The sequence below is a fragment of the Pollicipes pollicipes genome, unplaced genomic scaffold (assembly GCF_011947565.3).
Source record: "Pollicipes pollicipes isolate AB1234 unplaced genomic scaffold, Ppol_2.1 Scaffold_7231;HRSCAF=8579_pilon_pilon_pilon, whole genome shotgun sequence".
Classification (NCBI taxonomy): Eukaryota; Metazoa; Arthropoda; class Thecostraca; order Pollicipedomorpha; family Pollicipedidae; genus Pollicipes; species Pollicipes pollicipes.
In genome coordinates, this window is record NW_023597034.1 from 20,128,895 (window position 1) to 20,140,606 (window position 11,712).

The window sequence follows — 11,712 nt, forward strand, 5'->3', positions numbered from 1 at the left end:
TGCACGCGATATCCGTGTACGGTGGTGTCGTGTACGCAATGTACCGTGACAGCTATTAGGCTATCCGGCGAATAGCAACGTCACTGTCAGTTGCCACACCCAGACTTCAAGTAGAACTGTATTATCATGAGCAAACCAAATTATTAAAGGCTGGCCACTTACGTATCTAGCGTAAAATATACATCTAATTTTACTCACACCATCTCTAAACGAAACACGACCACTTGGCGGGTTTACCGCAGTTCTTGAGAGGGCGTGAGGTTTCTTGTCATTTCTCAGCATTTATTTTTGTACGTCTGCTTTTCAACAGAAACTATGTACACGATGGCCAATGCACGATATTTATTTCGATAGCATCGATTTTGAACCACAAAAAGACAAAATCTCGCGATGACATTTTTCTTCCATATGCTTCACCTCCCTCGCCACTTTACGTTAAATATATCCGACCCATAACAAACAGGTGCACATGCGCAAAACACGATCACAAGCCAAACGGAATAGGGGCCCGCTCAAAGACTGCGCGTAAAAGCGCCGCAGTCAACCCCACAATGGCAGGGCCTCTCCATTCCCCCGCAGCTCCGCCGTTGTCCGCCGTCATCGTTGGGGTGAACTCGAGCGGGTGGTCGAGAGCGCCACCTATCGCGGCCGTCGGCTTCCAGATTTGTCACGAGCATCATCGCTACTTGAGCAGGCTCCACTTCAGCTGCTCCTTGGCCGACTGCAACACCTGTCATCGGCCATGGGCGGCTCATTAGCTTGTGCAACAAAATCTGGAGGGCCAGCAGGGTCCCGCCCACAACTTGCGCAATAACGGCTTAAGAAAACGGCCGCAAGGAGGCGTATGGGGTAGAAAAGCCAGCAGCACCGTAACACTGGCAGAGACCACGTCGTGAAAGTTAGCCTTTATACTTTGCACGAGCTGGAAACATGCATGGGGGTTCACAAGTAATGCGTACTCAAACCCGCATAGATTTGAGGGAAGGCCACATCAAAACTGACCATTCGAAATACGCGGTGGCCAAACCCCAAGACGTGTACGCCGTCCTAGCAAAAAAAACCTTTCGATTTGTGGGGATTGCCACGCGTCTGGGCCCTGGCCAGTCAGAACTAAACGCATTTTCCCCCTCCCCCGCCCCACCCAGTTGGATAGCCTAACTGGTCAGCGATTCACTAAATTCAATAAAATATCTACATCAAGTAAACATGTGGCACTCCCCGGTCATCATATTTATGGGAAAACAAATCAAAACGCCTGCAACAAGTAGATATCAGCCAGTTAGATATCAGCCAACTGGAACTGGGCTAAAAGGTCACGTCCTTTTCTGGGGCAAATTGTTCGGGCTACGAGCGAACTGTTTTTGAGAAGAGGATGAGAATATCGCCACCTGCTCTCTGACTACCGGGCGACCGGTGGTATGATCGAATTAAGACCAGCGCAAGTTTCAAAAGCAAAATGCACCGGCATAGTACAGCTTTGAAATAACGTACTCATGAGGTATTGCACCCGCGACAACAGTACAGTGTGCGAACCCGTTAGGAGCGGGCAAATATACCCGTATATTCAACCCTGTTTAGCTGCCGAGCTGCACAGCTTCGCCAAGTCATGCGCAGAAATGCCCAAACTGGTACCAGTTAGCCCAGTCAGTTGACAAACGTGAGATTCGTGCCACTCCAACACAAAGCGGGACAGGGGAGGGGCTTTGCGTTCCTGTTGGCACAGCGTGATAAGAATCGAGATTTCTGTTGTGCGGTTATCACGCTAACATGGGTGATTTCACGAGGTTTGCTAAGCCTGATTGTTTACTTTCCAGTTAATGGAACGAACCACTAAGCACCGCGATGGAAGACAATACTCATAATTGCTCTACGTAGGTAAGCACGCAACTACCAGTATCATTTCAAACTCAGTCATGGCTTAACATCTGGTGGCAAACAACATATTCATGCCGAAAACGGGACGAAAGTGAAGACGAAATAAGTAATATTTTAGTTGGCTTCCGATAAAGATAACAAAACTCCTCTATTTTGCGCACACGCACCACTTTTAAGCAGCATGACCACCCACAATATAATACCAACACATCCTGTACAAAACGCCTTTGCGTCGATAGTTTTTTTCGGTAAAGCCGCCGCATCTCTTTGTTAGAACCCGACCACACGCAAGACCTCAAGAAGTGTAAGGTTTCTTGTGACCCAGCTGTACAAATACACACAACAAACAAACGCAAGTGTCTGCATGCCGCATGCTCCCCGCCGCCACCGCAGCCACAGCACGCGCGCTCACAGGGTACACTCCCACTCGTGCTCATTGCTGGCCATGGCGTGAGTCACGATCGGTTGTAACGCGCGTGCACGCTTGACCACGGCACGCCAGAAGCTCCCACCCATGGCGTGCAGCCAACAAAGAATTACGTACGGCACGCCAACAGAGAAATACAGGAAATAACAGCTCAGTAAAGATAACCGCTGTTTGGTATGTAACCAGCGAACAAAGCGACTTCTGAAAGCCTGTTTGAAACTGCGTTTGGAAACTATGTGATTTCAGTGATTTACTTGTTTTTTCGAAGATTCGGGTTAGTACGGGACACTTAGGAGAGCTTTTCCATGAACGCACGGTTCGACGAATTACTCGCAACTCATCCCACATAAAAGGCGTGGTCGCAGACATCAGCATGGCCCGAATCACTGTAAATTCTGCCAGCGACCAAGACAACACCAAGATCCTTGTGCAAATACTTCTGGAGAGCTTACGAGTGCGAGGCACACCAGTAAATGCCCTTAGACGACCCATCACAATTCACAGCCCGGTTGCAAAACATATTGACAATTTCGGGTTATATAGCGTGCGGAACACACTACACAACTGTCCGTTTCGGCAAGGTTATACATTTACTAGGTCCCAACTGACAATCCTTTCGTCGTTCATCTGTCACAGACGGAATGGCAGCCACCTTGTCAAACGGGCTGTGCGAACTGACTGGCTGAAGACGGACCGCCGGACGTCAGCATGAAACTCCCCTGCCCATACTGATGTGTAAAACGATACGGCCAATTCCTGAAGCAGTGGTTCCCACTGATGATGGAGCATGCGCATCGGCTTTTGGCGACACATGTTCAGTATCAGTCAACCTGTTCAGCAGCTGATGCGCTGCTGCTAATCTGGTGCCTGCCAAGGCCCTGGTGTCGTCAGCGTCTGTTAAGCAAGCCCACGGGACGGTACTGTTCAGCTCAGCCCGCGACGGCAGCGCACCCGGCGCACCGGATCAGGATGACTTAGTGACGCCTCCCGGCTGCAGCCCGTTACGCTGTCCATGCCCTGTCGGCCCAAGCAATTAGACCAGATCGCCGTCTGTCGCATCTGCGCGGGGGCTACCGATTCGTTCCCGACTCCGGCCTACTTGGCCAGAGCGTGCAGGGAGAGCGGCTGGCCGCCGGCGCGCGCCCCTCACCGCCACCGCACAAGCCGGCGCGGCCACAGACACCCAGTCCCGCCGGCCACTTACGCTTCCCGTCAGGCCCGACACCCTAGCCTTCACCTGCGGCGTGCAGACGGGTCCAGTCAGCGCCGCCGCGGCACCAGCTCCGCACACGCACACCACGGCGCACGACCGCCGACGACGGGGCGACGAACGTGCCACCGACTTGACACACGTACATACATGACCTTGACCTTGTGAAACGCTAACCTATCGCATCAGTCGTCGCTCAGGTCCAAATCCACGACCAATCCCAATATTTGGCATTAAGAAACATTGACTTACAACTATCTTAGAAACAGTAACGAGACTGACGAAGGTCATCATGACGCTTGCTTCATTTCTCCTCCATTGACAACAATATTTGGTTCCTGCGCAGCTTAGAAAGCGTTTCGGAATGTTCTTTTCCGTATCATTGCCGTGCACAACTTGGAAGGAAGGTAATAGGTCAGTAGATCAGTTAGAAAAGAAATAAAACTGCCAGGTCCTGAGAAAAGATTTGCACTGATCACTGCTGCTGCGGTAACAAGGAACTGAACACCATTAACTAGTCTAAGCTGCATTACGATGCAACGAACAGCTCGAGGGATACCTCACAAACAGATGAATAACAGAGGAGAGGGTGGGTTGCTGCAGCCCGTGTCATGCTGGGAAAGAGCAATGCGGTCTCGGTAGGGGCAACGATCAAATCAAGCGAAGCCTCGATTAAACACTATCTCCAGCTGTTTGAGAGCCACCACAGTCCACGAGCACAATTACCCCCATCTGGGACATATGGACATAGAGACCCTCACTGGCACATCCCCCCTTATAAAATGCATTGCATGCATTCATATGAGCATGAATAAATAACACCAACAAATTCTGGGTACAATTAAAACAAGGAGATCAAGAATGTCTGATATCATCTAACATTGTTACATGTCAATGCATCTAATATGATGTTACTAACATCTAACATAGAGCACCATGTAACAAAGTTCAGGCACCTGCAGCATGCTTACAGGTCTTCAGTGGAAAATTTTGAGACATTGCCTCTCCATATCGCGAAAACCTGCCTACGCCCATGGGCATACACGAAGGCTGCCTCATAACCATGACCACAAAATGCACACGCATAATCGAAAAATGTTAACATCAATTCTACACGATTTAAGTTTCCATCACCTAGTGTTTCCATCACGAAGTGGCTAGATATTGCGACCAAAACATGGCAGCCACAGGCCGGCTCGTCCCCATCGGGATGACCGCCGGCCGTTCGGCGCGCACTCAGCCGTTGAGGGAGAGTGCGGGGCGCGTGCGCGTCTCACCTGCGCCACCGTCTGCTCGCCCAGCGGGATGTCGTCAGTGCGCACGGCCACCCGCTGCATCACGGCCGCAGAGTCCGACTCCATGATGATGCTGCGGTCAGCCAGCGCTCGGTCACTAACACGGCTCCTGGCAGCTGTGATCTCGGAGCACACGAATGGGCTTCACTCGTCATCTCGAAGCCGCAAAACAGAGTGCATGCACATGTTAGTCGATCGCAGGCGTGCCTCCTGCGCGCCGTACCTCACTATACCTTGTTACGCACGTACCGTACGTAAGAAAGATAACGCCCTCAACGATAACGCTCGGGTCGCGACAGAGGCGGATAACCCATCATTTACTCTCCCTCAATCCAACCACCATGGCATGGCCGCAGGTCGCGACGGCGGACGGCGTTCAAGGTCGATTGTGCGGGTGTGGCGCGCTACACGAGATGAGCGGTTCCTGCCCAGCCATTTAGGGTTTTAGGAATACAGAAAAACAGAAGCCTCCATCTACGGACCCATTGTCACAGATCTCGTCCATTGCCAGCATGACGACGTCCATGTTGTCCAGTAGAGCACGCTTCTCGATGTTCTTCCGCAGGATCATGCTGACAGACTCGTACAGGCAGTTGAGGACGGACATCAGAATCAGCTGTGGGTGCACAGACAGCTTCAGTCCACAATCCAGTTACAAATAGTGGCGAAATGGCGGAATCTGATTTACATTTTTCCCATGGCTGGGAAGTCGGACACTGCCAAAGCAGTAACATAATCAGCACACCAAGTCCACTCATATGAGTCTTTTTGAGAAAACAAACAAACTACAGAGTAGTCAGCATACAGCATACATCTAACAGTGCACATAACCAAAGACTGTACTCACTTCATTTTCATGTGAACTTCCCATCACATAAAAGAAAAGGTCCACATTGCTTTTGTACACACAAGTAAGACCATCCAGCATTATTATTTCAGCACTTGCTCTGTGTGTCTTGTTGAATAGATTCTTTTCAAACATCTTTTGTTCTTTGGCACTTGGAAATGTTTCTGTATCATAGTATCTTGTCAAAATTCTGTTGCCATCATTATCCAGAATTGCCATGCCCTTCACACTGTATAAAGATGGCTCCTGGAAAAGGGATTCATCTTAGCATAAAACAACATATTTTCTTCACTCACACAAGGGGTTCATATCAGGCCACTTAATCCAGGGTCTCAATTTAATGATACTTTCTGGCAGCCATTGTTGACAATGACACTATGCTAGGGCTAATAGAAGTGAACTTTTTTACTGTTGATTTATGAACACAGTAGAAAAATGGCACCTCAATAAAGGTTGTTCCACAAGTCATAGCTAGCAAAGCTGAGAAGAAATGCTCCTATACAGTCACATACAAGTGACCCCAATAATAGCTGGATGTGGATATGTACACATTGACATGCACCTATCCCAAATAAGAACAACCACACTTGTCATGGCTTTAATGAAGGCTTTGAATGGGGAGGAACCCTATGGCTTAAATGCCCCGATCAAGCAAATTGTCATTGAACGACCCAGCCAGCATTTGCAAGAACATCTTCCTCAAACAGGTGCATCATAATCATGGGCAATAATAAACATGGAACTTTGAGGCTACCATACTACTCAAACAACAGATGTCAAGCTGCTTGCCTGGGAAACCAGGGGTATTGAATTGACTGGTGTGAGACTATGACTGGTATGAGAGTCAATTTCCTTCAGTGCCCACCCTTCCTGCCTGGACTGCAAAACATGTTACCCCAAACAAACATAACATGTCCCATGTCCAACATGAACATGTTCAGCAGGGCAAATTAAACCAACATTTCAGTGCAGGTGTGCAGGTACACAACACTCAGAGCTTGGGAGCTTGACACACCTTGTTCAGCCACCAATTTCAGCTTCTGGACATAGAATCAATATTTCAAGGAATTGTGATGCTGAGGAAATTCTACATGAAATTGAGCAAAAAACATCATACTTAAGTAATCCCAAAATTCTGTGCAATGTATCCTGGCCTGAGTTTGGTGCACGCAATAATAACATTGATGTTATGCAGGCATCTTGCACAGTGGATCCATTTTTCATCCACTACAGGCTGACTCCCACTAGGGTGAGAAGCAGGTGATACCGTAAAGCATCCACAGCTAGGCGCAATAAAACTCCAATCATGCACACAAATATGCACACATGTCACACACACACAACCCAGATATCAAACTGTATGTGCATGAAGGTTTGTACAGCCAGGACCACATGGACCAGTTACCCTTAAAGCCAAACAACCATCAGCAAATTAGTGTTGGATGAAAATATGCTAGACAAAAGTGCAAAAACCATTGCTGAAGTCATTACTGTTAATCTGTGCTGCAGTTTTCTGTCTTAAAGAGGGCAATTGATGTACAATATGTTTATGTAAGTTAGACACAATATGCATGTTGTTGCCAATCCGTGTACAGTACAACGTGCTCATGTACGGCAAGGAAATTATTTTATCACTACTATAACTACGCAAAAATCTTACCAGCAGTCCAGTCCGCATCTTGAAAGTTAGTTGAGTTCACAACTAACAACCAAGATGCAAATGTTGGCCTCGATTAAGAGATGATGGGCACTCAACTGGGAGCCTATTTCACGACGAACCAGTCGCCTATATTCAGTTCAATACAAATACTGAACACTGGCCCCTCCCAACAGTCTTGACCATCCAAAATCCACTCTGAACAAACACCACGCTCAGCGCCCCTTCCACGGCAAATCACTAGGCGGGATCCCAGCCGGCAACCAGTAGGGAATCAGAGCTTAAGTGGCTACATAAACTGCGGCCTACATGGCGCAGTATTTACGGTATGACGCGTCACAAGGAGAGGGACTAAAATACTGATATTAGTAAATGACATACATATACTAAAAACCATACCGCTGATTGTCCTTAACCGTCAATCAATGCTCGACTTTAATAAGTTGATTGAACGGTGGCTACATAGTTTCTTGATATAAGTTAAGATGCGTTAAAAGCGCCAAAAGCAATATTTCAAGTGCAATTGCAGACCCAGGCTAGAATCCAATTTACCGCTACACTGTTGCTTTGACTCAAAATATTTCCTTTGCCAAATTCACTGGAGGGTCCGATGACGAAGATTCTCCTTCTTGGAATTATTTCATTGTATCACACTTTTCCGTGGTCCCTGGCGTTGAAGATACGGACTTAAGTACGACAGGGAACTTGTAAATCAGTTTTCGATCTAGGCTTTGTCCTCACAATTCATCCGTGTTATTGTCAGGGAACTCTCACCGTTCGGAACGGTTTGGTTAGGTCCAAGCGTCGCTCCATAAATGCTGACCTTTGGTCAACTCGAAGGTCGTCAACTTCACCACATTCCGATCAACAAGAATATCACAACTCGGTGAAATTGACTTCCTTTGACTTGACTAGGGCCCGGCAGTAGTCCGAGCCTTTGTGACGGTAGGAAGTGGCGAAACGTGACGCTTACTTTTTTCATATACCGTACCTATGATAATTGTTATCCGGAGTTCCCCCCCCCCCACCCCATTTACCGCCCCTGACTGCTTACCCTATGAAACAACAAGGAGCCCCCAAAAACAGCAAATCAACGAGATAATCGACCATGGGGAATCGGGTATTGATAGTTTTGTGACAATTTCACCGGTGGATTTCAGCGCTTAATTGTCCGCATTCTGGAATGACGTGAAACTGTTCAGCTTTGGCTCTTCCTGGGTGCACCACTTTTGAAACTGCCGACGCTCATGAAGTTGGCGACGGTTGACTCCGGATATTCAGAGATGCATCTATCAACGAATTCCCATTTCGATGAACACGTATCAGATGGTCAATTGCAACTCAAGAACACTGAACCTGAAGTATGTTTTGTTACCCTTCTCATATCCTTTTAGAGGGGACCTCAGCTCAGCTGAGCTGGTGCGACCTCACGGGCTCCATCGGGATGAGGAGTGGCTCCAGCAGGAAGGGCGACACCGCATACGCCACGGGTTTCAATGGAATGATTCAATAACCATTTCCCTGGAATTCACATCAGCTTTAGGCTGTCGTACTGTGGCATCTCACTCACCGGACCTATTGGCCCTGGATTTCATGCCGTAACAACTTAACGCCACCTTCAGATTTCAAATGGAAAGCATCACCGTGTGCAATCGACCGGACAATCTAGTACCTACCGCAGCCTCAGCTGTTGCGCATCTTGGACCACTCGGAGGCCCATCTGGAACACCTTTCGTTTTCACGATTTGAAGTGTGCGCGAACATCGACTATTGCTGTCGCCAATCATCTTTAAAAACTGCCGCTCACGGATTACATTGCTCGTTATCTCAAAACAGGTTATTTAGCAATGACCAAACATCTGCAGACAGACTGGTCTTACCAAGGAAGGTGTTCGCATAATGAAATATTGGGTACCTACAATATAATATTTATAAAAAAATGAGAATGATACTAATCGTGATGAGCCTAGGCATATAGTGCATCAATAGTTGGGAAATTTTCTGCATTTGTTTGGCAGTTTAGCATTCAATCGGGCACCTTATTTGTGCCCACCTGTATTGCGGGGGCTCAGAGCAGCATTGTGGAAGAGGTAAAAGACAGTATCGGTGGGATCAGACCGCCCACCCCCTCCCAAAGGATATAAAACGACGACGTTTCAGATAATTATGGGCTGCATTCAAGGCTATCGGTGCATCCATTGTTATTGATCTTGTGATAATCGCAAGGGTCGGTCGTGAAAACTGTACTGTCTTCAGATAAAACGTTTAGAATTTGACAAGACTTACGGTTTTTAGTCCACCCTAGTGTCGTAACTTTAATTTTTTGAAATGCAGAATGGAATAAACTACGATGATCGAGCGTTAAGGTTTTGTGACCACTGTACGGCAAAATAGTTGTTTACGGCAAGGTGTTGGAAACTTGACGAAACTGGAAATATTTGAGCTAACTCAGGGCCACTATTTCGAAACTACACGAGGTACTCGACTATAATGCATAACGTACTGAAGCTTCTGTTGCAATCTAAAGAACATGGTTTAAGGACTGTGTAGTACGCATGCAAGAGTTTTGAATGCAGTAAAATTGACACCACCGTAATGGGTGGAGAAGTAGAGATTCACACCGTCACACCATTTCACACTGGCGACTCGTCGCAACATAAATCCTTCATAAAGTTTATACGGGTGTCTTTGTTTGGCCAGGATGGCCATGACCGGTTCATTGTAGAGTACAAACGCTCCTGAAATGTGTGTGTGTGTGTGTGTGTGTGTGTGTGTGTGTGTGTGTGTGTGTGTGTGTGTGTGTGTGTGTGTGTGTGTGTGTGTGTGTGTGTGTGTGTGTGTGTGTGTGTGTGTGTGTGTGTGTGTGTGTGTGTGTGTGTGTGTGTGTGTGTGTGTGTGTGTGTGTGTGTGTGTGTGTGGTGTGTGTGTGTGTGTGTGTGTGTGTGTGTGTGTGTGTGTGTGTGTGTGTGTGTGTGTGTGTGTTCAAAATGCATGTAAATATCACACAAGTGTACGACTTTTTTCGTTTACAACGAGCCGGTCATAGCGATCCTGACCAAACAAAGGCATTCGTACAAACTTTACGAGAGATTTACGAAGGATGGTGACGAGTCGGGACAAGTCTTTCTTTCCAAGTAGCTACAGGCAGTGAGTATTATGTGGAGCGGAAGCGACAGCAGCAGTCACATTGCGCCAAGCATAAGCAAAGCCCCCAATGAATTAGAGAAGATCTAGACATTATCCGATGAGTACATAACGCATCCAACTTGTCAGTGTTCAATCCTAGTAAATGCCTGCCCAAAGTGCAAGACGTCTTTAGTGGCTTGTCCAGGCTCCATACAAAACAGGTTCGAAATGCATAAATCACGAAACCCGCTTCGTTCAATCATCTTGTAGGCACCTGTTCCATGCCACACCCTGGCTAATATCCTGAGCGGCCTCATGGATATGAACAACCTGTCTATTCCCTGAAGTCGCAAATCAATTTGCTGCGATGATCAAACTGAAAAACCGAAACCAGATGGAACAAACACCAGTGAGGGGCAGCATGGGTTTTTATGATATTGTGTGCTTCAATGAATGTAAGCCGTAATGCGCAACATAAATCGTCCGCAGAAGCTGCAACATGGAGACTGAAGGGACTGTACCACATTTATTAGCTTTTGAGAGGAGATAATCATGTTTAACATCATTTCCTGCAGCTCACATTTGTGCCCCTTGTAAAACATCCCGGTCTCTTGAATCTAAGCTTTGACAAACGCGAACTTCGGCGACTTCTTTTGCGTCGCTTATTTGAAAGGCAATCAAGCATGCATGATCTCATAGGAACACCTAAAAGTTCGCCCTGTCTCAAAAATCCTCTCATAGCAATCATTTGGTAAAGTCTTTCAGCCCCTACTTTTATCTCCCTTCAGATAGGTATATACCGTTCAGCTGATGATCGCTGGCGTGCGCCGGGTCCGCCCGACGTGTCGTTCCAGCTGGCTGCAGCCGGACCGGAATGCAGCGGCTATCTGCGGCCTCCAGGGCTGTGCCAGGACCGGTGCCCGCCGGCCGGCTGGACGGCATCAGGTCGGCGGCGGACCGTGTCGACGGCCTGCGTCTCCCGGCGCCGCGCGGCCCGACGCTGGCGCTGCAGAGACGGCGCCAGCCCGCCTCACCGGCCGGCGCAGGACCGCTGCTCCTGCCCACAGGCCCACCCCGTCGGCCCAGGAGAGGGCGTCAGCCCGCCTCACCGGCCGGCGCAGGACCACTGGTCCCCCCCACAGGCCCACCCCGTCGGCCCAGGAGACGGTGCCAGCCCGCCGGCCGGCGCAGGACCACTGGTCCCCCCCACAGCCCCACCCCGTCGGCCCAGGAGACGGTGCTTGCCCGCCGGCCGACGTAGGACCACAGCTCCGG

General features: G+C 48.5%; 1 protein-coding gene across 2 annotated transcripts; it reads right to left on the bottom strand.

Moving 5' to 3' along the window:
• Positions 1 to 320: 320 nt before the first annotated feature.
• LOC119110608 (coatomer subunit zeta-1) lies at positions 321 to 7,590 on the bottom strand. Of its 2 annotated transcripts, XM_037234496.1 has the most exons (6): positions 7,315 to 7,590; positions 5,655 to 5,900; positions 5,290 to 5,423; positions 4,790 to 4,880; positions 3,507 to 3,539; positions 321 to 730 (listed from the first exon to the last, which is right to left on the bottom strand). In XM_037234496.1, the coding sequence occupies exons 1-6, from the start codon at positions 7,330 to 7,332 to the stop codon at positions 683 to 685; spliced, it is 570 nt and encodes a 189-aa protein (XP_037090391.1). In that variant the 5' UTR covers positions 7,333 to 7,590; the 3' UTR covers positions 321 to 682. The 2 variants fall into 2 exon arrangements, with proteins under 2 accessions (XP_037090391.1, XP_037090392.1); XM_037234497.1 differs by lacking the exon at positions 3,507 to 3,539 and having other exon boundaries at positions 7,315 to 7,536.
• Between the last annotated feature and the right edge of the window lie 4,122 nt (positions 7,591 to 11,712).

Bases quoted from the DNA above. Each gene is read 5' to 3' on its own strand.
- LOC119110608 (XM_037234496.1), bottom strand. The intron at 3,540-4,789 runs GTGAGACGCGCA...TGCACGCCGCAG, and splicing joins GCGAGCAGACGGTGGCGCAG to GTGAAGGCTAGGGTGTCGGG. The intron at 731-3,506 runs GTAAGTGGCCGG...GGCCGATGACAG, and splicing joins TGTCGGGCCTGACGGGAAGC to GTGTTGCAGTCGGCCAAGGA.